The sequence below is a fragment of the Ranitomeya imitator genome, chromosome 6 (genome assembly GCF_032444005.1).
Source record: "Ranitomeya imitator isolate aRanImi1 chromosome 6, aRanImi1.pri, whole genome shotgun sequence".
Classification (NCBI taxonomy): domain Eukaryota; kingdom Metazoa; phylum Chordata; class Amphibia; order Anura; family Dendrobatidae; genus Ranitomeya; species Ranitomeya imitator.
This window is the reverse complement of record NC_091287.1, coordinates 481,119,120-481,146,998: the sequence shown is the minus strand read 5'-3', so window position 1 is coordinate 481,146,998 and position 27,879 is coordinate 481,119,120. Positions and strand designations below refer to the sequence as shown.

The 27,879-nt window shown below is 41.7% G+C and overlaps 1 protein-coding gene across 2 annotated transcripts in view; it reads left to right on the top strand.

The window, feature by feature from the left end:
* LOC138642949 (cytochrome P450 2D17-like) overlaps positions 1 to 22,280 on the top strand; it is a 172,228-nt gene extending 149,948 nt beyond the window's left edge. For both annotated transcript variants that reach the window (XM_069731582.1, XM_069731583.1), the window contains 3 exons: positions 3,775 to 3,962; positions 19,686 to 19,827; positions 21,889 to 22,280. In XM_069731582.1, coding sequence (XP_069587683.1) covers positions 3,775 to 3,962; positions 19,686 to 19,827; positions 21,889 to 22,067 — 509 coding nt within the window. In that variant the 3' untranslated portion in view covers positions 22,068 to 22,280. The remainder of the gene's footprint in view (positions 1 to 3,774; positions 3,963 to 19,685; positions 19,828 to 21,888) is intronic.
* The last annotated feature ends 5,599 nt before the right edge of the window (positions 22,281 to 27,879 follow it).

Below are 27,879 nucleotides of genomic sequence, written 5' to 3'. Positions count from 1 at the left end.
GATAGTATCGGCCGATACCCGAAAAATATCGGATATCGCCGATACCGATATCCGATACCAATACAAGTCAATGGGACATCAAGTATCGGAAGGTATCCTCATGGATCCCAGGGTCTGAAGGAGAGGAAACTCTCCTTCAGGCCCTGGGATCCATATTAAAGTGTAAAATAAAGAATTAAAATAAAAAATATTGTTATATTCACCTCTCCGGCGGCCCCTGGACATCAGCGGGAGGATCCGGCGTCCGGCACGGCTTCTTTCTTCAAAATGCGCGCCTTCAGGACCTGTGGAATGACGTCCCGGCTTCTGATTGGTCGCGTGCCGCCCATGTGACCGCCACGCGACCAATCAGAAGCCGCGACGTCATTCCTCAGGTCCTAGAAGGCGCTCATTCTAGGACTTTAGCTGAGGAATGACGTCGCGGCTTCTGATTGGTCGCGTGGCGGTCACATGGGCGGCACGCGACCAATCAGAAGCCGGGACGTCATTCCACAGGTCCTGAAGGCGCGCATTTTGAAGAAAGAAGCCGTGCCGGACGCCGGATCCTCCCGCTGATGTCCAGGGGCCGCCGGAGAGGTGAATATAACAATATTTTTTATTTTAATTCTTTATTTTACACTTCCGATACCGATACCCGATATCACAAAAATATCGGATCTCGGTATCGGAATTCCGATACCGCAAGTATCGGCCGATACCCGATACTTGCGGTATCGGAATGCTCAACACTAGTGTTAATATTTGTTAAATAAAAATGTTTTTTTGAATTTTTACTTGACATGTGCTTCAGTTATTTGTAGGTATTATGTTATTTTGGAAGCGCCATTTGTGACTAGGTCATTTCTTTTTGGTTATATTAATATAAAACTAGCTCCGATAATTCTCCCACAGTTCATGATAAAAAATGTCTTTTTTTTTTAAAGGGTCAAATTGTTAAACAGCTTTGAAACCCAGTGATCAGTTCCTATCTCTGATGTCCATAGAGTTCCAGTAGCACAAAAGAGGATGGCATGTCAGTACGCTGCGAACAAATAAGCGGTGATTTCCATGCATTGTTATCCAGATATCTCTAGTCTCTATCTATGCACACACTAGTGGGTGATCAGGCCTCCTCAGCAATCCATCCTATACTTTCCAAAAGTCCATAAAGAAGAAAAAAGAAGGCAGCCAGGCTTCAAAAAGGCTCAGTATGTGCCGAAACGTCGCCACGCCATGTGGGTCTGAGTAAATCCACTTTTTCACCCGAGATATATATGGAGTGCTGCCTTCCTTTTTCTACTCTATCTTTATCTCTATCTCTATCTCTGTATTTCTGGGCAACAATGCAAGGAAATCATAACCACTCATTTTTATATATATATACTAGATGGCAGCCCGATTCTAAAGAATCGGGAGTCTAGAATCCATATATACTTTATTTATTCAAATGTAAGAATAATACAATTAATAAATAATAGTAAGAAAGAACAAAAATAATAGGCAGTATATGGAGAAAACACCAAACAAAAGTTCAAAATTGGTGTGAAAATGTCACTGAACCACTTCACAACTAAATACAGTGGGGCAAAAAAGTATTTAGTCAGTCAGCAATAGTGCTAGTTCCACCACTTAAAAAGATGAGAGGCATCTGTAATTTACATCATAGGTAGACCTCAACTATGGGAGACAAACTGAGAAAAAAAAATCCAGAAAATCACATTGTCTGTTTTTTTAACATTTTATTTGCATATTATGGTGGAAAATAAGTATTTGGTCAGAAACAAAATTTCATCTCAATACTTTGTAATCCTTTGTTGGCAATGACAGAGGTCAAACGTTTTCTGTAAGTCTTCACAAGGTTGCCACACACTGTTGTTGGTATATTGGCCCATTCCTCCATGCAGATCTCCTCTAGAGCAGTGATGTTTTTGGCTTTTCGCTTGGCAACACGGACTTTCAACTCCCTCCAAAGGTTTTCTATAGGGTTGAGATCTGGAGACTGGCTAGGCCACTCCAGGACCTTGAAATGCTTCTTACGAAGCCACTCCTTTGTTGCCCTGGCGGTGTGCTTTGGATCATTGTCATGTTGAAACACCCAGCCACGTTTCATCTTCAATGCCCTTGCTGATGGAAGGAGGTTTGCACTCAAAATCTCACGATACATGGCCCCATTCATTCTTTCATGTACCTGGATCAGTCGTCCTGGTCCCTTTGCAGAGAAACAGCCCCAAAGCATGATGTTTCCACCACCATGCTTTACAGTAGGTATGGTGTTTGATGGATGCAACTCAGTATTCTTTTTCCTCCAAACACGACAAGTTGTGTTTCTACCAAACAGTTCCAGTTTGGTTTCATCAGACCATAGGACATTCTCCCAAAACTCCTCTGGATCAACCAAATGCTCTCTAGCAAACTTCAGACGGGCCCGGACATGTACTGGCTTAAGCAGTGGGACACGTCTGGCACTGCAGGATCTGAGTCCATGGTGGCGTAGTGTGTTACTTATGTTAGGCCTTGTTACATTGGTCCCAGCTCTCTGCAGTTCATTCACTAGGTCCCCCCGCGTGGTTCTGGGATTTTTGCTCACCGTTCTTGTGATCATTCTGACCCCACGGGGTAGGATTTTGCGTGGAGCCCCAGATCGAGGGAGATTATCAGTGGTCTTGTATGTCTTCCATTTTCTAGTTATTGCTCCCACTGTTGATTTCTTCACTCCAAGCTGGTTGGCTATTGCAGATTCAGTCTTCCCAGCCTGGTGCAGGGCTACAATTTTGTTTCTGGTGTCCTTTGACAGCTCTTTGGTCTTCACCATAGTGGAGTTTGGAGTCAGACTGTTTGAGGGTGTGCACAGGTGTCTTTTTATACTGATAACAAGTTTAAACAGGTGCCATTACTACAGGTAATGAGTGGAGGAAAGAGGAGACTCTTAAAGAAGAAGTTACAGGTCTGTGAGAGCCAGAAATCTTGATTGTTTGTTTCTGACCAAATACTTATTTTCCACCATAATATGCAAAAAAAATGATAAAAAAACAGACAATGTGATTTTCTGGATTTTTTTCCCTCAGTTTGTCTCCCATAGTTGAGGTCTACCTATGGTGTAAATTACAGACGCCTCTCATCTTTTTAAGCGGTGGAACTTGCACTATTGCTGACTGACCAAATACTTTTTTGCCCCACTGTATATATAGTTTTGGTAAATGGTATTATCATTTTTTTGACGAAATTCGGCAGGAGCTTGAAGAGCAACGTCACTGGGCCCGCCTCCACGCAGTAGAAACTTGCTGTGAGGTAAAAGTTCAAAAATCACACCAAAATGGCGGGCGGAGTGTGTCACAGTACGGCACGTTTCTGATTGGTCGCTCGCAGCAGGCGGCAACCAATCAGACACTGGACACTGTTGACGTCACTTATCTCCGGACATTAGTTCCGGACATTAGCTCCGGACATTAGCTCCGGACATTAGCTCCGGACAACGCCACGGAAGTTGGCACAAATTGCAGGAAGTAGTATTCTAGGCAATTATATATTAGATACATTTTCCAAGGAGACTTTTTGGGAGACAGATGCCACTGTATGGTATTCATCAAAGGCATATTTTAAATGCACACATACAGGAAGCTTCAGTAGTGTACCTGTCAATAAATATAAAGTTATCACTTAGGCTTTCCTTGTATTCCTTGTAGGAGGTCTACAGAATGACCTAATAACCCCATGTTCCTCATTCCCTGCTACCAGTTATATTGTCCAGTTCTAAATAAAACTTAATAGTATCTGTAATTTATTATTTTTTTGCAGAGAAGGTCCATGAAGAAATTGACCGTGTCATTGGCAGTGACAGAGTACCAACAATAGAAGATCAATCTAAAATGCCATATACCAGTGCAGTCATCCATGAAGTCCAGAGATATGGGAACATCTTGCCTATAGCTTTGCTCCATATGACTTACAGAAACACAAATATCCAAGGATTTGATATCCCCAAGGTTGAGTATTATGAGAGGAAAAAATGTACAGTGAAAAGCTATACATACATGCTAGCCACCTTAGGGAGAGACCCAAGTTGGGCTAAATGTAGCGGGACGAAAGAGACCGAAAAGCCCTCTACTTAAAGGAAATACATAGTGGATGCTTTCCTGAAACGGAAAGTACTTGCAAGCAGCATAATACAAAGAATAGCAGGTTTACCCAGAATCCTTTGCAGTAGGCAGAGCTATGCAAATCATCTCTTTCCACCCCTTTCTAATCCACAGCGCTTGGAACCGCCAAGCGTGCAATGCTGCGGATTAGTTTCTAAATTTACACAGCCAACCAATTCCTACCTGTGGACACGTGTTTAAGCTTTAATTCAGCATCCAACATTCCAGACAGGCTGATAATTCAATTGTTATGTTGACTTCCAATATTGTGGGAACTACCAAAAGATTCCTAATAACATGTTTAAAATAATGATTAAGGATTTCTTTTTCTCTTTGGCGACACTTCCAGCCTCTACATTTTGCACTTGGCTTCATGTAAACTACTTAGAATCCAGTTTAATTTCTTTGGCACAGCTGAAATGATCCGGCAACTGCCAAGATGGGAGAACTCCGATCTTGCTCAATTAATCCCTTATATACCATGTTTATTATTGACCACAGCATCTAAGTGGTTAGAAAGAAGGAGGGTGTCACACTAGTGGCAGCCCAGGATCATGGCTAGAGGAGTTTTTTTTGCCACCTGAAAGCCTAGTAGTACAGTGGGGGAAATAAGTGTTTGATCCCTTGCTGATTTTGTAAGTTTGCCCACCGACAGAGACACGGACAGCCTATAATTTTAAGGGTAGGTTAATTTTAACATTGAGAGATAGAATATCAAAAATAAAATCCAGAAAATCACACTGTATAAATTATATAACTTTATTTGCATTTTGCAGTGTGAAATAAATATTTGATCCCTCTGGCAAACAAGACTTAATACTTGGCGGCAAAACACTTGTTGGCAAGCACAGCAGTCAGATGTTTTTTGTAGTTGATGATGAGGTTTGCGCACATGTCAAGAGGAATTTTTGTCTACTCCTTTGCAGATCATCTCTAAATCATTAAGATTTTGAGGCTGTTGCTTGGCAACTTGGGAGCTTCATCTCCCTCCATAAGATTTCTATGGGATTAAGGTCTGGAGACTGGCTAGGCCACTCCATGACCTTAATGTGCTTCTTATTGAGCCACTCCTTTGTTGCCTTGGATGTATGTTTTGGGTCATTGTCTTGCTGGAAGACCCTGCCACGACCCATTTTTTATGTCTTGGCACAGGGAAGGAGGTTGTCACTCAGGATTTTACGGTACATGGCTACATCCATTCTGCCATTGATGCGGTGAAGTATTCATGTGCCCTTAGCAGAGAAATACCCCCAAAACATAATGTTTCCACTTCCATGCTTGACAGTGGGGACAGTGCTCTTCGGATCATAGGCAGCATTTCTCTTTCTCCAAACACGGCGAGTTAAGTTAATGTCAAAGACTTCAATTTTTCATCTCATCTGACCACAGCAACTTCTCCCAATCACTCACAGAATCATCCAGGTGTTCATTGGCAAACTTCACCTGGGCCTGCACTTGGGCCTTCTTGAGCAGAGGGACCTTGCGGACACTGCAGGATTTTAAACCTTTTCGGCGTAATGTGTTACCAATGATTTTCTTAATGACTGTGGTCCTAGCTGCCTTGAGATCAAGTGCCCCCTGTGTAGTCTTAGGCTGATTTCTCACCTTCCTCATGGTCAAGAATACCCCACGAGGTGAGATTTGCATGGTGCCCCAGATGGATGTCGATTGACATTCTTTTTTTATTTCTTCCATTTTATTATTATTGCACCAACAGTTGTCTCCTTCTTTACCCAGCGTTTTGTCATTTTGTAGCCCATTTCAGCTTTGTGCAGGTCTATGATCTTGTCCCTGACATCCTTATAAAGCTCTTTGGTCTTGCCCATGTTGTAGAGTCTGACTGATTAATTTAGTCTGTGGACAGGAGTCTTTTATAAAGGTGACTATGTAAGATAGCTGTCATTAATGCAGGTAACGAGTTGATTAGGAGTGTCTCACTGGTCTGAAGGAGCCAGAACTCTTAATGGTTGGTAGGGGATCAATACTTATTTCTCACTGCAAAATGCAAATAAATTTATACAATGTGATTTTCTGGATTTTATATTTGATATTCTATGTCTCAATGTTAAAATTAACCTACCCTTAAAATTATAGATGGTTCATGTCTTTATCAGTGGGCAAACTTACAAATTCAGCAAGGGATCAAATAATTATTTCCCCCACTGGATTTTTATTGGCCTGAGAGACAGACCATAGATTGCCTGTCACTATGTTACTGACAGCTAATAATGCTTTATTGTATAAAATATTACATACTTGTCAACAATATAATGAGCAAAATAGGGTCATTTAAGTTGGACATTACAATGTCCAATGGGTTCCAGGAACCCTTTGTACTGTTCCAAAACTGCTACAGTGCCCACTTTTGGGGGCTTGGCCCAAGTTACTTTCCTGTTTAATTGCAGTTCCTGGGATTTCTGGACAAATTTGCTACTGTTGGCAACTATGGTATTTCAAGTCATAGGACTGCATTTCGTAATTTATTGATTCTATCAATAAACTAAAAAAATAATAAGTTAAGTTAAGTTTATGAAACAAACAACGTGTTAAAAATACAAAGTAAACACAATATTTATAATGAATTATAAGTGGCATTACAATCCCTCCCCAGCCCCCAAAAATAGTTGGGATTACTTTTTACTTGCATTTCAACACTCCCCTAAAATTGAAAAAAAGCAAATAAATAAACATTATATACAGTTAGGGCCAGAAATATTTGGACAGTGACACAATTTTCGTGAGTTGGGCTCTGCATGCCACCACATTGGATTTGAAATGAAACCTCTACAACAGAATTCAAGTGCAGATTGTAACGTTTAATTTGAAGGGTTGAACAAAAATATCTGATAGAAAATGTAGGAATTGTACACATTTCTTTACAAACACTCCACATTTTAGGAGGTCAAAAGTAATTGGACAAATAAACATAACCCAAACAAAATATTTTTATTTTCAATATTTTGTTGCAAATCCTTTGGAGGCAATCACTGCCTTAAGTCTGGAATCCATGGACATCACCAAACGCTGGGTTTCCTCCTTCTTAATGCTTTGCCAGGCCTTTACAGCCGCAGCCTTCAGGTCTTGCTTGTTTGTGGGTCTTTCCGTCTTAAGTCTGGATTTGAGCAAGTGAAATGCAAGCTCAATTGGGTTTAGATCTGGAGATTGACTTGGCCACTGCAGAATGTTCCACTTTTTGGCACTCATGAACTCCTGGGTAGCTTTGGCTGTATGCTTGGGGTCATTGTCCATCTGTACTATGAAGCGCCGTCCAATCAACTTTGCAGCATTTGGCTGAATCTGGGCTGAAAGTATATCCCGGTACACTTCAGAATTCATCCGGCTACTCTTGTCTGCTCTTATGTCATCAATAAACACAAGTGACCCAGTGCCATTGAAAGCCATGCATGCCCATGCCATCACGTTGCCTCCACCATGTTTTACAGAGGATGTGGTGTGCCTTGGATCATGTGCCGTTCCCTTTCCTCTCCAAACTTTTTTCTTCCCATCATTCTGGTACAGGTTGATCTTTGTCTCATCTGTCCATAGAATACTTTTCCAGAACTGAGCTGGCTTCTTGAGGTGTTTTTCTGCAAATTTAACTCTGGCCTGTCTATTTTTGGTATTGATGAATGGTTTGCATCTAGATGTGAACCCTTTGTATTTACTGTCATGGAGTCTTCTCTTTACTGTTGACTTAGAGACAGATACACCTACTTCACTGAGAGTGTTCTGGACTTCAGTTGATGTTGTGAACGGGTTCTTCTTCACCAAATTAAGTATGCGGCGATCATCCACCACTGTTGTCATCCGTGGACGCCCAGGCCTTTTTGAGTTCCCAAGCTCACCAGTCAATTCCTTTTTTCTCAGAATGTACCCAACTGTTGATTTTGCTACTCCAAGCATGTCTGCTATCTCTCTGATGGATTTTTTCTTTTTTTTCAGCCTCAGGATGTTCTGCTTCACCTCAATTGAGAGTTCCTTTGACCGCATGTTGTCTGCTCACAGCAACAGCTTCCAAATGCAAAACCACACACCTGGAATCCACCCCTGACCTTTTAACTACTTCATTGATTACAGGTTAACGAGGGAGACGCCTTCAGAGTTAATTGCAGCCCTTAGAGTCCATTGTCCAATTACTTTTGGTCCCTTGAAAAAGAGGACGCTATGCATTACAGAGCTATGATTCCTAAACCCTTTCTCCGATTTGGATGTGGAAACTATCATATTGCAGCTGGGAGTGTGCACTTTCAGCCCATATTACATATATAATTTTATTTCTGAACATGTTTTTGTAAACAGCTAAAATAACAAAACTGGTGTCACTGTCCAAATATTTCTGGCCCTAACTGTATTTCAAAATTGTGTTACTTGGTCAGACAAAAATTGGCATGTAAACATTTTTTTGGGGGTGAACTTAGTTGAACAGAAAAACCTATACACATTAAGGATTACAGCAAAAACCACAAAAGGAGGAAAAAACCTCCACTATTCTAGAAAAAACACCAAAAAGCAGGCAAAGATGCTTACCTGTCTAGGCCTCAAATCAAATGCACTATCATGGTGCAGCGTGCCCAAGTAAAGATGGCGACTGCACAGGTGCGGTAATACCAAATGAGACAACCAGCCTACAATCAGGGATTGGCCGTTTGGCACACCAGTGCATATGTGGCGCCCTAGGGTCCTGGTCGTCACAGTGGTATTGCTTTCCTCCCAGGGAGAGTGATGCTACGTTTGGAGGCAAGGAAGGATAACTGCATCCAGGTATCACAAACAAGCAAAACACATTCATACTCCAGGCCACCAGGGGGAGCTTCTATTTACTAGGTGACTCCCTATATATAAGGTAAGCCAACCAATTCCACAGGTAGGAATTGGTTGGCTGTGTAAATTTAGAAACTAATCTGCAGCATTGCACGCTTGGCGGTTCCAAGCGCTGTGGATTAGACAGGGGTGGAAAGAGATGATTTGCATAGCTCCGCCTACTGCAAAGGATTCTGGGTAAACCTGCTATTCTTTGTATTATGCTGCTTGCAAGTACTTTCCGTTTCAGGAAAGCATCCACTATGTATTTCCTTTAAGTAGAGGGCTTTTCGGTCTCTTTCGTCCCGCTACATTTAGCCCAACTTGGGTCTCTCCCTAAGGTGGCTAGCATGTATATATAAGGTAGTGAGTTCAGTTCCTGTCAGAGAAACAGAGAGGAAGGAAACAGAAAGATGTGCTAGATTATCAGCTGAGGCGGAGCTGGTACGATAGGAGAATAGCTGAGCAGATGTGGGGGTCTGCAGCTCCTGGCAGCAAGAGGAAACTGAGAAGGAAAGAACATCAGCTCAGAAAGTTCCAGACAGCCATCTGAGGAGGATAGAGGGTTCACAGAGTTGTGAATGTCCTAAGAGCTGCAGCTCCCAGAAAGAGACATTTCAGAAAGCAGAATATGTTGCAGTGAGCATGCAGGAAAGCAAAGCACGGGAGAGGATACCAGAAGGGGACCAGCCCCGAGCAGGCTGCCTCCTTCTGAGGCGCAGATAACCGGTAGCCGGAACACCGAGGTAATAAGGACCTCTACGCCTTACTTCAGAGACCGGCAGGACAGCTAATTGCATGTTACCTGTCTGCACCTACACCCAGGAGGCACGGTGACACCCCACCGAGCCAGGTTATCTGTTGTGAATTCTGTGGCAGAGTTCACTCCTGTGGTCACAAGTGGTACTTCGGTTGATTCTCTCTGGGAGCTTCCGTTTGTGGAGGAAAGTGGTACTGCAGCTTCTGAGTTTCCTTCCTCAGGTGATCTGGTGAGGTCGTTAGCTCTTCTCTACTTAACTCCACCTGATGCTTTGATCCATGCTTCCTGTCAATGTTCCAGTGTTGGACTTGTGTTTCTCTGGATCATTCCTGTGGCCTGCTGCTCTGCATAGCTAAGTGCTTCTTTGCTATTTGTTGCTATTTTTTCTGTCCAGCTTGTCTATTTGTTTTGCTGGAAGCTCTGAGACGCAAAGGGTGTACCTCCGTGCCGTTAGTTCGGTACGGAGGGTCTTTTTGCCCCCTTTGCGTGGTTTTCTTTAGGGTTTTGTGTAGACCGCAAAGTTATCTTTCCTATCCTCGTTCTGTCTAGAATATCGGGCCTCACTTTGCTGAATCTATTTCATCCCTACGTTTGTCTTTTCATCTTACTCACAGTCATTATATGTGGGGGGCTGCCTTTTCCTTTGGGGTATTTCTCTGAGGCAAGGTAGGCTTATTTTTCTATCTTCAGGCTAGTTAGTTTCTCAGGCTGTGCCGAGTTGCATAGGGAGCGTTAGGCGCAATCCACAGCTGCCTCTAGTTGTGTTTGGAGAGGATCAGGAATTGCGGTCTACAGAGTTTCCACGTCTCAGAGCTCGTTCTATTATTTTGGGTTATTGTCAGATCACTGTATGTGCTCTGATCGCTATGTACATTGTGTTACTGAATTGCCTATCATAACAGTACAGGAAGCCAAAAGTACTAATGATTCTCAATAGAGGGAAAAAAGAAGGTCTGAGACCATTTTTTTCCTTTGCACTGTGATTTGTCTTTTTTTTCCCCTAGACATTTGGGTGGTTCAGGACACAGGTGTTACAATGGACATTAAAGGTCTGTCTTCATGTGTAGATCAGCTCACGGCAAGAGTTCAAGATATTCAAAATTTTGTGGTTCAGAATTCTTTGTTAGAACCGAGAATTCCTATTCCAGATTTGTTTTTTGGAGATAGAACTAAATTTCTGAGTTTCAAGAATAATTGTAAACTGTTTCTGGCTTTGAAACCTCGTTCCTCTGGTGACCCAGCGCAACAGGTTAGGATCGTCATTTCTTTTTTGCGTGGCGACCCTCAGGACTGGGCATTTTCTCTTGCGTCAGGAGATCCTGCATTGAGTGATATCGATGCGTTTTTCCTGGCGCTTGGATTGCTGTACGATGAGCCTAATTCAGTAGATCAGGCAGAAAAAAATTTGCTGGCTCTTTGTCAGGCTCAGGATGAGATAGAGCTATATTGCCAGAAATTTAGAAAATGGTCTGTGCTCACTCAATGGAATGAATCTGCGCTTGCAGCCACTTTCAGAAAGGGTCTCTCTGAAGCCATTAAGGATGTCATGGTGGGATTTCCTATGCCCGCTGGTTTGAATGAGTCTATGTCTTTGGCCATTCAGATCGGTCGACGCTTGCGTGAGCGTAAATCTGTGTACCATTTGGCGGTATTGCCTGAGATTAGACCTGAGCCTATGCAGTGCGATAGGACTATGACCAGAGTTGAACGGCAAGAACACAGACGTCTGAATGGGCTGTGTTTCTACTGTGGTGATTCCACTCATGCTATCTCTGATTGTCCTAAGCGCACTAAGCGGTTCGCTAGGTCTGCCGCCATTGGTACTGTACAGTCAAAATTTCTTCTGTCCACTTCACAATATGCATTTTATACTCCAGTACTCCTTTGTTTTACACATTGGCAACAAGGTCAGCCCTGCTGCATAGTCAGTCATACGCACCCCATTACGCCTTGGAACCCACATACTGGATGGGCCCATGAAAATCCACTTCACAATATGCATTTTGTACTACCATACACCTTTGTTTTACACATTGGCAGCAAGGCCAGCTCGGCTGCATAGTCAGTCATATGCACCCCATTATGCCTTGGAACCCACATTCTGGATGGGCCCATGAAAATCCGCTTGTATTTTTTAATGGTATGATGGTTCCCTCTTTGCAGAATTATTAACAGGAGAATTTGGCAATTTTATTTGCCATATTTTTAACACTAAGGTTCAGATACGGCTTTAAATAAGGCTAATACTTGCAGTACAACGCAATTTTATTGCAAACTGCAAAATTCAAGGAACAGTATGATTGAATAGTGTGAGTGCGTACACTTTTGTATATGTTAACATACAAAGGTTAATAATAAGTACATATAAGGTTTAAATACATATAGTGATGTCGTATATATAAAGATTAACTACATACAATATACTTACATCATCCACAAGAGGCTTTTAAACATCATCCGTCTGGAATATCAGAGAAGCAACACCAAGACAGAGAACCCCTTGGAGATTATGGACACTACATGGGCATCCCCAATTATGCAGGTATCAGCACACTGTACATGTACAGGTACCCCGATTTTGGCATCTGTCATGTTTCTCTGATCTTATATAGTGATTTACACTATGTAGTAACTCTAGTTTCACCCAGCCCTTCAAGTGGCCAGCTTTCAAGGTTGTTTGGAACTGAGATATCATGGAGTCATCAGATGAGGGGCCATAAACCCTTAGAAAATAAAAGCCACAAGAATTTAGATCAAACCACCACAGGCAGAGTTACCAGTAAACCTTAATGTTTTACAATGGCAAACAGCAAACATATAGAGGCTTGGAACTGTTTGTGAAGTGAATAAACAAACATTTCTCAAGATTGTGTCACTATGAGCATTGTCTGTCACATCTGTGTTGTTTTACAAGAAATGCAGCTATATGATTGTCTGAATGCATTCAGTATACAGTATTTTAATCTGGTTTCTAAATCGCCATTTGTATATTTGCCATTTGTATTTTTGATGAAGCCAAAGTTATGGCTCTCAAGGAGAGAAACTAATATAGTCGACAAAGAAATATTTGTAATGAACTACCGAGCCAAACTAACAGCCAAACTAACAGCATTGCTTTATCAAATTTATATGAAGTGTATTATCAATGTGAGTAACCAGGCAACACAAAAAGGAGCTTTTCAAGTGAACTCTTTAAGGTACACAAATGTTATGAAGTCTTTGCCAACAAGGATGTGGTTTCACCAATGTGGGGTACCTTTTTTAAAAATATACTATTGCCATCACAGCCCCCCTTGCTCTAAATTCTGTGGCCTATAAAAGTACAGAACATGTTCACCCAGGTCATGTCATCGGAGAGACATTGCAGGAAACAGAGTTAAGAAGAAGAACCTTTTTTTTTACTAAATAATATAGTGCCATTACAGCCCCCTTGCCCAAAATTCACCGTACAGAGCGTGTTCACCCTGGTCATCTAGTGACAGATAAAGGACACATTGCAGGAGACAGAGTTAAGAAGTAGGCCCAATGTAATGTAATGCCCAATTTCCCAATGTGGGGTCCTTTTTTTACTAAATAAAATAGTGCCATCACAGCTCCCTTGCCCAAAATTCACCGTATAGAGCACGTTCACCCTGGTCATCTAGTGGCAGATAAAGGACACATTGCAGGAGACAGAGTTAAGAAGTAGGCCCAATGTAGTGTAATGCCCAATTCCCCAATGTGGGGTCCTTTTTTTACTAAATAAAATAGTGCCATCACAGCCCTCTTGCCCAAAATTCACCATACAGAGCACGTTCACCCTGGTCATCTAGTGGCAGTTAAAGGACACATTGCAGTAGACAGAGTTAAGAAGTAGGGAGCTCACAAATAATTCCCCAATGGGGGTCCTTTTTTTACTAAATAAAATAGTGCCATCACAGCCCCCTTACCCAAAACTCACCGGCCTATAACAGTACAGTGCACATTCACCTTGGTCATTTAGTGGTTCTGGATGACAACGGTGAGGATAAGGAGGAGGATAAGAGCAAACAGACCAAATCTGGAAGCATATACCCATGTGTGGTTGTGAAGAGGTGCATGAGAATACACCTCCCCAAAACAGAGAATGTATTTGAGGTTATGTTTCGCTGTTTTCACTTGGTGGTGTACAGAAGTCTTTCCCAATCCAGCCCTTGTTCATTTTTATAAGAGTCAGCCTGTCAGCATTTTCAGTGGAAAGACGGATGCACTTATCTGTTATAATTTGACCAGCGGCACTAAAAACCCACTCTGACAGAACACTAGCAGCAGGGCAGGCCAGGATCTCCAAGGTGTAGAGAGCCAGTTAATGCCACGTGTCCAGCTTGGATACTCAATAATTAAAAGGCACAGAGGAATCACGGAGGACGTTTGTACGATCTACAAGGTACTCCCTCGCCATCTTCCCAAACATTGTACTTCTTGTGACAGCACCCCTTGACTCTGTGCCGTCACGATGGGAGGGTCTGAGAAAACTGTCCCAGAACTTTGCCATTGTTCCCCTGCCTGAGCTGGATTGTACTTCTGTCTCTCTCGCTTGGCTGTACAACAAACTCTGACATCTGCTGCCAGAGTTCTCACATGGGAATTTTCTAAGTAATTCCGCTACAAGGGCCCTCTGGTACTGCAACATTTTAGTACACCTCTCTGCCTCTGGCACAAGAGATTGAAAGTTCTCCTTGTAGCGTGGGTCTAGAATTGTCACCAACCAGTAATGAGTGTCACCCAAAATTTTTATAATGCGAGGGTCACGTGAAATGCAGTGCAAAATAAAGTCAGTTATGCATGCCAGACTGCTAACAGGCAAGACTTCCATGTCCTCACCAACAGGACGGCTGACCATGCTATCCTCCTCCTCATTCTTCTCTTCCATGTCCTCAGGCCATCCCCGCTGATCAGACGGTATGACAGCTGTGCTTGTAGTACCATCTATAGCGCATGAAAGTAGCTCCTTTTCTTCCTCCTCCTCCTCATTGCCTACCAATCCACGTTGAGAAGACATGAGGCTGGGCTGAGTGTAATCCCCCTGTATGGTTCCTTACTCCATGTCCTCGTGCTCGGCCTGCAATGCATCCTCTTTAATTGTGAGCAGAGAGGTTTTCAGAATACTGAGAAGCGGGATGGTGATGATAATTATGGCGTCATCGCCGCTCACCATCTTGGTGCAGTCCTCAAAGTTTTGGAGGATGGTACATATGTCTGACATCCATGTCCACTCCTGAGGTCTTAAGTGTGGAGTCTGAACTGAATATCGACAGCCTTTTTGATGTTGGTAGTCAACAACTGCCCTCTTCTGCTCACAATTCCTTTCCAACATATGCAGCGTAGAGTTCCAGCGCATGGGGACATCACACACCAGTCGGTAAGCTGGAAGATGCAAACGCTGCTGAAGCTCGGCAAGGGCAGCTGAAGCTGTAGCTGACTTTCTAAAATGGGCAGACAGACAGCATACTTTCACTAGCAGATCCGGCAGCTCCGGGTAGCTTTTCCAAAAATGTTGAACCACGAATTTAAGCACATGGGCCAAGCAAGGTTTGTGTGTGAGCTCACCTTGCCTCTGAGCAGCCACCAGGTTACAGCCATTGTCACACACGACCATGCCTGGCTGTAGGTTCAGTGGTGTCATCCAAATATCTGACTGCTCTTTCAGCACTGTCCACAACTCTTTTGCATTTTGTGGTTTTTCACCTATGCTTATTAGCTTCAGCACAGCCTTTTGCCGCTTGGCTGAGGCAGTGCTGCAGTGCTTCCAGCTTCTGACTGATGTGTTGATTTCAGAGATGGAGGATGAAGAGGAGGAGGTGCAGGAGATGTAGACTGTGGGGGCAACCCTGATTGATGTAGGGACAGCAATCCTCGACGTGGGGAGGATGTGTTCCATTCCAAGGTCCGACTGGGTCCCGGCTTCCACTATGTTAACCCAGTGTGCGGTCAGTGAGATGTACTGTCACCGCCCACAAGCACTTGTCCACGTGTCCGTAGTTAGGTGGACTTTCCCTGTAGCAGCATTGCTGAGGGCACGGGTAATGTTGTGGTACACATGCTGGTGTAATACCGGTACGGCACACCAGGAGAAATAGTGGTGACTGGGGACCGAGTACCTTGTCGAGCACAAGCAGAAGAGAAATGTTAGAATTTAGGATTGTGGCCTGTGGGGCGTTGCCTGGGTATTTCCGCTTGCGTTCCAAAGACTGGGGTATAGACAACTTAAGGCTGTGCTGGGACAAAAACATGGATGGGCTTGATGATGGTGCTGCTTGACTGTGGGCAACAACAGGTGAAGGGCTAGAGGCATCTTCACATGCATGGTGTACTGGGGATTGGCTTCTACGCAAAACAGTGGAAGAAACAATGGTGTGACCTGCAGACAGTGGTCCTGGAGCCTGGGGTTCGGCCTACAAAGTAAGGTGCTTTGCTGCCATGCGCTTGATCATGCTGGGGGTGGTCAAGCTGGTTGTTTTTCTGCCCCTGCTGATGCGAGAGAAAATTTCAAAAGAACAACCCAAATAAAATAAAGGCTATATATAAATCAGTATCACAATCATAAATATAGTGATATTTGCTCACCTGGGGGTCTTTTGAGTAAAAAGAAAGTGGAGACCACTTAAACCAAGAACCAAAACCAATCACCAAACCAAAGGATGCACCAGGAAGACCAGACTGGATCAAGATATATTCTTTTATTATTTTATTATCAAGCAGCGATACAATATATAAAAAACTACCGTTAAAAAATATACAATAAAAATACAAAACAATCATACAAAAAAGTGTGCAGCACGGGACGGCATATAAAAATGAATATACGGATACCCAACCGCACAATAATAATAATTATTTATATATCCGTGCAAGGTAAGTATTACCCACAATCGGGGTATATTAGTTCCCTGAAAAATTGGGCGACACAATGTGGAAACAATAATAAAAAATAATAAAAACTTCAAAATTGATGTGCAATATATGCAAAAAATGCTGAAGTGCAAATAAATTCAAAGAACACAATTGTTTTAACCATCAGGATTATTTCCAGACCCTGCACAGTGCTGATAGAGACAAAGTGCTAAGGCTACGTTCAGACTAGCGTTGTGCGCCGCTGCGTCGGCGACGCAACGCACAACGCATGCAAAAACGCGGCAAAACGCACGCAAAAACGCTGCGTTTTTGCGACGCGTGCGTTGTTTTTTGCCGAAAATCGGACGCAAGAAAAATGCAACTTGTTGCGTTTTCTTGGTCCGACGCTTGCGGCAAAAAAGACGCACGGGTCGCAAAACGCAACAAGCAAAAACGCATGCGTCCCCCATGTTAAACATAGGGGCGCATGACGCGTGCGTCGCCGCAGCGTCGCCCGACGCTAACCCGACGCACACTAGCACAACGCTAGTGTGAACGTACCCTAAGTGCTGAACTATAACAGATTTCAGGGAAAAATAGTGGATATTAGTGGATATTATCTTAGGGTACCGCGCCGTCCTGAGTACACGCACACACCCGACGCGCGTTTCGGAACTAAATTCCTTCGTCAGGGGGTGGTGTTAGGACCAAGAAACTGTGTTTATATAGTGCGCACAAACAAATCATCCTGGGTGTCAGAGTATTTTCGGGTCAAAGTTCACATATGCACAGAGGAACACACCCATCAGTGCATCGCTAATGATGCCGGCCTGGACACTGTCGGCGCGTGCGCGGCCGGGTGAATCCCGAACCCCCATACCCCCACACGAGACCGGACGTCCGGGATAGTGACCCGACGTTGCCAAGGTGATCGCAATGTAAGAGGCAGGGGATCCCAGACGCAGGCCATGCATGCGCACTGACCAGGACTATCTTGTGCTGCGTTCTAATGTAATTTATGTGCGATACTTACCTTTGACTTACTATCTCTGGGAAAAATGTCCCTTGTTTTCAGCACATGCATGGAATAAGAGTACCTTTTTCATGTTTATATATATGCCTATTTGGCAGTAATTTTTGAAAGCTGCTTTATTAGCCCTGGTTAGCGATCACTTTGCATCTTCACCAATTAGGATCACACAACTTTCCATACGAATGATAAACTGTTCTATTCATTTTTTAAATAATCATTTATTTGTCTTGTTGATGTTTTATATTTAATAAAAGGTATTTTATATATAAAAACTCAAACTTTCTTAATGTTTCAAATATGTGGCCTGTTTTTTTTTTAAATGCTAAATAGTGCTGTATATAATTAGAATAACAGACAGCAAAAACAGTGGCAAAAAGGCCTAAACTGCAAAAACTTAGAGCACGCAGATATAGGAGGCCTGTCACGGAAATATCACACTGCCAAATATGTGGCCTTTATTTTCTGAATGCAAAATAGTGCTGTATATAAGTAGAGTAGCAGACAGCAAAAAAGTGGTAAACCGGCCTAAAATGCCCAAACTTTGAGCACGCAGATATATGAGGCCTGTCGCGGAAATACCACACTGCCAAATATGTGGCCTGTTTTTTTTTTAAATGCAAAATAGTGCTGTATATAATCAGAGTAACAGACAGGAAAAAAGTGGGAAACCGGCCTACAATGCCCAAACTTGGAGCACACAGATATATGAGGCCTGCCACGGAAATATCACACTGCCAAATATGTGGCCTGTTTTTTTAAAATGCAATATAGTGCTGTATATAATTACAGTAACAGCAAAAACTGTGGCAAAATGGCCTAAAATGCAAAAACTTTGAGCATGCAGATATAGGAGGCCTGTCACGGAAATATCACACTGCCAAATATGTGACCTGTATTTTCTGAATGCAAAATAGTGCTGTATATTCAGTACAGACCAAAAGATTGGACACACATTCTCATTTAAAGATTTTTCTGTATTTTTATGACTATGAAAATTGTATATTCACACTGAAGGCATCCAAACTATGAATTAACACATGTGGAATTATATACTTAACAAAAAAGTGTGAAACAACTGAAAATATGTCTTATATTCTAGGTTCTTCAAAGTAGCCATCTTTTGATTTGATGACTGCTTTGCACACTCTTGGCATTCCCTTGATGAGCTTCAAGAGGTAGTCACCGGGAATGGACTTCCAACAATTTTGAAGGAGTTCCCAGAGATGCTTAGCACTTGTTTGCCCTTTTGTCTTCACTCTGCGGTCCAGCTTACCCCAAACCATCTCGATTGGGTTCAGGTCTGATGACTGCGGAGGCCAGGTCATCTGGCATAGCACCCCATAACTCTCCTTCTTCGTCTGTCCCATCTATTTTGATACACATTTCTGTTGTTGTGCCTCCTTTAACCTGAATTGTATCCTGATTTCTTAGTCATCCACTAATTGTGCAAGTTCTCCCACTTAAAAAGATGAGAGAGGCCTCTAATTGACATCATAGGTAGACCATAACTATGAGAGTCAAAATGAGAAAACAAATCCAGGAAATCACATTGTCTGATTTGGCAAGATTTATTTTGCTAAATATGGTGGAAAATAAGTATTTGGTCATTAACAATAGTTCATCTCAATATTTTGCTATATATCCTTTGTTGGCAATGACAGCGATCAAATGTTTTCTGTAAGTCTTCACAAGGTTGGCACACACTGTTGGTGGTATGTTGGCCCATTCCTCCATGCAGATCTCCTCTAGAGCAGTGATGTTTTGGGCCTGTCGCAGGACACCATGGACTTTAACCTCCCTCCAAATGTTTTCTATGGGGTTGAGATCTGGAGACTCCAGGACCTTCATATGCTTCTTACGAAGCAAATCCTTCATTGCCCTGGTGGTGTGCTTGGAATCATTATCATGCTGAAAGACCCATCCAGGTTTCATCTTCAATGCCATTGCTGACGGAATGAGGTTTGCACTCAAAATCTCATGATGCATTGATACTTTTTCCTCACTGTATGTCTACACAACTAAATATGATCGTATAACATTATGTCTCCCTAAATTTCTGAACATGAAGCAAAAAAAAAATCCTAAGAATGTAATAGTAGTGCATGTTTTATCTTTATTATTTCAGGGCATCACAATCGTACCTAACTTGACTTCAGTCTTAAAGGATAAGAGCATTTGGAAGAAACCATTTCAATTTTATCCAGAACATTTAATGGATTCAGAAGGAAACTTTGTGAAGAATGAAGTGTTCATTCCCTTTTCTGCAGGTACCAGCAAATAATGAATAGATACAGCTAAACTCTGTTTTGTTTTCTGATGTGGTCAGAATTAATCTCTAATTACTCTAATTATTTTATCCCCATAGTGATCGGGCCCAATTTTTAAAATCTGACCAGTGTCACTTGTGATAATAACTCTGGAACGCTTCAAAAAATCCCAATGATTTTAAGTGTGTTTTTTCGTGGCACATTGAAATTTATGATAATGTTAAATTTAGGTCGATTTTTTTTAAACACAAAAAATATCAGAAATTTGACAAAAATGTAAAAAATAGCAATTTTTAAACTTTGAATGATTAGCCCTTTAGTTCAGATAGTCATACCACAGAATATCATTAACAAATAACATCTCCCACAAGTCTGCTTTATATCAGCACTATTTGTAAAATATTATTTTATTTTGTTAGCATTTTAGGAGGTTTACAAATGTAGCAGTAATTTTTAATTTTTTCAAGAAAATTTACAAAAGTTATATTTTTGAAGGCCCTATTCAGGTTCGAAGTGACCTTGGAGTCCTATATATTGGAAAACCTCTAAAAGTGATACCATTTTAAAAACGGCACCCTACGACATATTGAAGACCTCTGTCAGGTAGTTTACACTTTAGGAGCAGTTCAGGAATGAATGCAAAGTGACAAGACAGGAAGGAAAAAGTGTATTTTTACCAATTAAATGTTGCTAACTTCTGAACAGGCCACTATAACCAGTAGACAGTTATTTGGCCATTAATTGCCATGGCAAACAATAGGGCCACATAATCATGATCTCAGGGTGCCGATGGGGTTAAAGAAGAAGCCCCCACACTCTGTTAACCATTTAAATGATATAGCCACTTTTGACAGCCGCATCTAAGGGGTTAAATAGATTTGGACAATGCCAACACTGATTGTGCTGATTCAGCAAGTTGTCAGCTATAGTGTACAGCCGACAGCTATTAGATTGTCTTCTGTCAAGAGTTCAAATCTTTAGGGCTATTCACATGACATTTTTATTATTGACCCAGTAGTGCATACCTTTGGTAAAGCTCCCAGCTGCTATGTTAAAAGCAGGCTGTGACTTATTTCAAATAGTGTTATCCATGAAAAGAATAAAAAGAAAAACAGAAAATAAATAGATATATATAGGTAAGGTGGTCTTTAAAAACATGGGCTGGCTATACACGTTAGATGGCTGTTGACCGAATGCTGCTTTGACTGATCGTTTGACTGACAGTCACCTCCACAAACTCTACAATACACAAAAGTGCTCATTTGGCAGCTTATCTCAGGAAGAACAATATGATTGGCAGGGGACATGCGCGGACAGCATCTCTCCCGACCATCAGTTGGCCAGAGCCCCCATAGACATTAGCCTGTCGGGCAGACCAGTCGATATCGTCAGGTTCCACCAACATTAGTTTGTGTATGGGAGACTGTAAACATTGCTGGGCTACCTTAAAGATCTTTAATTGGTTAACAAATTGGCACTAATGGGCTGCTGTGCTCCAGTGAGCTCCTTCGTTTTTACAGATACAGTATATTGTCCTGATGCTCACCTGTGAATGGTGCTACCTTGATGCCTTTCAGGAGGTCCCAGGATTTAGACCACCACCACATACTATACCAGCCAAGCCTCCCTTTTTTCAAAAGACCATAGCTACTTTTAACTTTGTGCATCAATAAACTTACTATATTGCTCCAGAAACTGTCTGCTTCATTACCTTTTATTTGACATTACTTTGTACATAAATCCATCATTTGGTACAATTTGCATCATAAAAATAAATTCAGATGATTTTTGTAATAAAAAAAAACTAAGTGTACAAAGGTGTAAAAAGGGTAAGAACCATAAATGTCACTCTTTGACTGTCCAAAAAGTTAAAAAGAAGGTCTAATCATCAATGTTTCTAAAACTCCCTTTAATTCATAGGGTTTTTTATATAATATGCGTGTAACTCCTAAAAAGTTTTCTGATGACATAATCAATGCTGTTGAATCCAAGTATTATTGATCCTCAGTATCTGTATTCTTGACCTTTGGTTTTCTTCATATTCCTCTCATTTGTGTTTAGGCCGCAGAATATGTGTGGGAGAGCCGCTGGCGAGAATGAATCTCTTCATCTTCTTTACATCGCTTCTGCAACATTTCGAATTCTGCATTCCAGATGATCAGCCGTTTCCCAGACATGATCCTGTATTTACCTTCAGCTACAACCCTCATCCCTTCCAAGTCTGCTGTACGGAACGTTAATACTGAACGGAGAGACATGCTATACTCAATAATAATGTGCTGAAATAAGTCTTTTTATAAACTTTGAACAATGTTCTTACAAACTGAATGTCAGGCTTTTAATGTCAATCAAATCACTACACCAATATTTTAATGAATGAAAATTTATCTCACCCGCCAAAAAATGTACTTTAATTAATGGCCCTTATGAATAAAACTTTACCAAAAAGTCAATGTTGCCCTTACCAATCAATCAGATAACAGCTTTCATTTTTTTTCATTTTTTTTTTAACTTGGTAACACCAGCATGTATTTATACATCATAAGAATAGTGTGTAGAATTTTGTAGACTGCAATTTAAGGATTTAAGGCCGACATACACATTTGGATCAAACAAAATGTTTTTGATTGGATCTTTCGACCATTCAATATTTAGACCTTGTTCAATCGTGCATTATACTGTGGAAAAAATACAGCATTTTCAAAAATCTCATTCACTTTGCTGGTATTGTAAATCTATTGCATATTTTCCTTATTGTTTCATTGCAGATTTGAACCTTCATGGTCTGTTTTTTGCAACATATTTCATCTATTCAAGTAAGAATGCATAAAAAAGATAACAAAAAATCTGGGTATTTTACCCGGCATTTTTCCTATCAATACTCTTTTTTTGCACCAGAAAAATCTGTACTGGCAGGTCAGAGGGGGTCTGTCCAAAAACAGCTGAAAATGGAGCTGCAAGTTTATGACCAGCATAGAAAGGGCCATTAGCCTAATCAGCAGTAAAGGAAACCAAATGCATTTAATATGGGACCCAAACACATAGGCTAAGGCCCGAGTCACACTTGCGAGTTCAATGTGAGAAACTCGAGTGAGTCTCTCGCATCAAGTCCCGGCACTGCCGCCGGCACTCGGGACTGGAGTTTGCGGCTGCATGTATTTCTATGCAGCTGCACGCTTCAGTCCCGAATGCCGGCGGCAGTGCTGGGACTTGATGCGAGACACTCTCACAAGATTCTAAAGCTGAACTCACAAGTGTGACCTCGGCCTAAATGAAATATCTGCGATACACAATACACCGTGATCTTCTACTTCCCAGATTACAGTTTTAGTATACTTGAAGCATTAAGATTTGTCTTCTCTAGAACTAGGAGCCTGGGCCAAACCGACCATAGCATTGTGTTATAGCAGCTACTGAAATTCTTAAGTAACTCTAACTTAAACCCATCCCGACATAGTACTGAAAACATCATCTTGTCCTGGAAAAAACAAGCCATTATAAAGATACATCAGCGGAAAAATAACATTATAACTCTACGACTAAAGCGATGCAAAAAAAATTTTTTTTCTATAAAATAGTTTGTGCAAAAGGGCTAAAACATAAAAATATATAAATGGGGTATTGCTGTAATCAAACTGACATGAAGAATAAAGCTGTCTTCTCAATTTTACCATGAGTGGAATGGTATTAAAAAAAAAATCCTGAATTACTGATTTTTGTTCGTTCTACCTCCCAAAAATCGGAATAGAAAGCGATCAAAAAAAGTCATGTGTCTGTGAATGGTACCAGTAAAAATGTGAACTCATCCTGCAAAAAACAAGCTCTCAAATGACTGTCAGCCAAAATATGGAAAAATTATAGCTGGCTAAATATGGGAGCGCAAAAGCGAGTTTTTGCAATAAAAACCATCTTTTAGAGTGTGACAGCAGGCAAACCTATAACCCTGATATTATCTCACTGACCTGAAGAATAAAGTCGCTTAATCACTTATGCTGCTCTAGGAATGGCTTAAAAAATGAATAAAACCAATTCTTCACCTGCTGCTGATTTTTTCACTCTGCCTCCAAAAGATCGCAGTAAGGCTCCGTTCACATTTATCCTGCACTCTACGCTAAGCGCTTCCATGTAAATCTCTGAAATAGGTGGTACAGACAGAACCCTTGGCAGAAGATAACCTATAATAAGGCACTGTGGAAGCCATAGGACCCGTGATCCGGCAGTGACTGTCTTTTTAGGCAAGTATAAAAGCACGATCGACCACAGTTTTGTGCACTTCTGAAATGGACAGCGCTGAACGAGGTCAGATGGAGTCCAGAGAAACTCTGCTGCCTCATTATAGTGGATAGATCCCTCAGAGGTTTCAACTGAATCACATCACTCGAAGATTTAAATGGAAACTCCAATGTAAGTGCTCAGCGTAGAGTGTCGGATAAATGTGATCCTAAATATTATGTAAAATGTTCCTAACAAAAGCTTCAACTCCATCCACAATAAAAGCAAGTCCCCATTCAGGTCCGTCATCTGTTAACGGAAATATAGTGGGCTTCCACGTTACTGGTAACACAAATGGCTCTTCACCCACCAAAAGTAATCCAGCAAATTCAGTGCTCCCAAATCCAAATGCCCCTCTCCCTTCTGAGCCCCAGTGTGTCTCAACCACATATATCACCTACATGTTTGGCATTTCTGACGTGATGAGAGCACTTTAATTTTATGGGTATGTAACACCCCAGGTAACCGGTTGTTACAGTGGCATTGCTTTCCTCATGGGGAGAGTGATGTCATGCTTGGAAGTGAGGAAGGATCCCTTTATCAGGTATTCAGCACATACAACACTGTTCTGACTCCAGGCCAGAAGGGGGAGCTCTGGACCCAGTTTCAGGGTAGCTTCCCTAGATATAGATATACTCTGGTCTGGAGGAGGAGTTAGTTCATAAGAGGAGAGTGAGGAGTGAGAAGAAGTTCTGGGGCCGTGCAGCCACGTGAAGTGCTGAAGCTCCTGGGAAGAGCAAAAAGGAAAGAAGAGCAGTCTGTAAAGAGACTGAGAGGGGAAGTGGAGCGAAGGAGAGTGAAGAGCTGGAAAGAGAAACTGCGACTGAGCTTCCTCCACGCTGAGCGCTGATACCAGTAACCGGAAGGCCAAGGTTGTGCAGTACTTTATGTCTCACAGCAGAAACCGACGGACAGCTAGATTTTAAGTCACCTGTCCACCATTAACGCCTGAGGACACAGTAGCAGATGGAGCCCAGAGTCATCTGTGAGACACTGTAAAAAGGCTCGAGTTACCTGTCGTGCGGGTAGTGTCCTACCAGCCTGGGGGACAGAGAGAGCGTGAGGACCTTGTATGAGGCCTAAGGCAGCAAGGGACTACAACACAGCACATAGTGGAAGGCTTCCATCCCCACCTGATATGGAGGATTCCAGATTCGCTTCCATACCGGCAAGACCATACCTGTACCTGTGATCCGGTAGCCTGAACTGTGGGTGCCTGAACTCTACAGTAAAGAGGTAAATAGACTGCAACCCTGTGTCCTCCTTTTCTTTCTATACCACCTACCACCTGTCCCTACTACACCAGGAACCCTGGGGACCCAGCTGCCTTGGGAACCCAGCTTCCCCTATGGGAAGCCATACCATCCCCGCTGCCATAGCATCACCCCAGAGGACCTGTTTTAGCAGCATCGGTCATCCCTGACCGAATACCACAGGTGGCATCACAAACATTTATTATTTTACAAACCCCTTTAAAGACTTTTCTCTTAACATGGGTGCCCAGGGCCACGGACCGGATCACTGCCGCCATGACACATCCCTTTAAGTATCGGACCCGGTACCAAGTACCCCATGGCCCTGGCGGGCATTCCAGGTGCATGTCTCTAGAAGCACAGGCTGGGCATAACATACTGGTCACATCAACATACTGGTCACTACAATGGCAATTTGCAATGGTACCCATGGAGTCAATCATCAATACACGTGTAGATAAATTCCCAAAGGGGTATAATTTCCAAAATGGCGTCACATGAGGGGGATTCTGGTTTTCTAGCCCTTAGGGACATTGTATATGGAGCCAGCAAACTATTCTAGGAAAATCTGTGCTCCAGGAGGCAAAAAGCGCTCCGTCCCTCCTAAGTCTCTCCATATGGCTGAGCAGTACTCATAGGATTATGGGACAAATTTTGGTGCCATTTTTACCCATTTCCCAGTATGAAAATTTAAAATTTGTGGCTAACACACAATCCCAGTGGTATAAAATTCTGTGACACACCTGTGGTGTCAATATAATTACAAAGCGAAGAAAACAAGTAGAAAGGGACGGCACTAGAAGAGTATGTCTGCACAAGGACTTAGGACTCTATATCAAGCCGACTATATATGCAGGTGTCACGAATGAGCTGGGCATTAGGTGCTCTGCACAAAAAGCATGTAGCTAACATAGTCCAATAGAACAAAAGAAACGTGCGGCACTCAGCCTTGTAAGCTGTAGAATTCGTGTTCTTTTTATTTGGAAAGTGACAAAAATATAATGAAATCCATCAGTTAAGACATCAGGCCATATACGAGGGTGCGGGAATGGAGAGTGGACAACGGCCGTTTCGCACAGTGTGTGCTTCAACGGGTCCAGGTGATTGATTACCATCCGTCATTTCCTTTTTAAAGGGTTCTGACGTACAAGCATGTATACAATAAATTTAACACAAAGTGAACAAAAAATAATGTGAAGTGCAAGTAATAACTAGTAATCATATCTCATAAACAGATTGCAACTACAAAGACAGTATAATATTCATTTAGGAACATTCCTTTCTTGTACCTTAGTTTTTAGTTTTTAACCCTTTGTTTCTTTTTAGATTAAAAAACCGCCATGTCTAACCTATCATTTAATCCGATAGGACGTTGTGCATTAGAATCAAGAATCCATCTGGCTTCCTTTTGTAATAAAATTTTATTGCGATCTCCTCCTTGTGGGTTTTTTTTTACAACTTCTAGACCAGCGAATTTAAGCAGATCTGGATTAGCGTTATGTTTCTCCTTCATGTGTTGAATCAATCTTAAACAGCCTTTACCGGTTTTTATAGAATTATAGTGTTCTTTAAATCTTATTGTCAGTGGTCTAATTGTTTTTCCGATATAAAAATATCGGCAAGGACAGAATAAAACATAAATTACAAATTTAGTTTTACAAAAAATATAATCCTGAACTTTATGCGTTATCGAACCTATTTGAATGGAATTATGAGACATGTGGAGGTGACAAAACCTACAATTTCCGCACTTATAGTTTCCTATTAACGGATTACTAGTTAGCCAACTACTTTTAGGTATAGAGATTCTATTATGTACCAGTATATCAGACAGGTTACGAGTGCGCTTATAAGCGAAAATAGGGGCATTAGTATGGATACTAGCTAACTCTCTATCAGTTTGTAGCACATGACAATTTTTTCATATTGATGAGTGTATTATATTATCCATATTGCTATGTTTAAAACAGAATAAAAATCTGTCTGTAGCGCTATTTTTCTGTTTAGGGAGATCTTTCTTTTCCCTTTTCAAAAAATCTTTCTGTGAGAATTTACTAATGCGGTTCTCCGCTTCTCTCAATACCTGTGGGGGATAACCTCTATTAGAAAAATGAGATTTTAATTCTTTGATTTGTTCTGAAAAAAAATTTTCATTATTATTTATCTTGCATAGTCTCACCATTTGGCTATAAGGCAGCCCTCTCTTTGTGTGCATTGGATGTGCGCTACCAAAATGCAACAAATTATTAGTTGCAGTTTGTTTTTTGCATACTTTAGTTGCTATTTCTCCTTCTATGATCTCTATCTTCACATCCAGATACTCTAAACAATTAGCTCCAAAACATGATGTAAAAGACATATTTTCAGTATTAGAGGCATTCAGATATTCTACAAATTCATCAAATTCATACTTACTGCCATCCCAAATCATCATGATATCGTCCACAAATCTAGTATATCGGCGTATATGCTTCAAAAAGGGATTATTAATGCTGTAAATATAAGTAAAAGTAAAGATAACAACGAA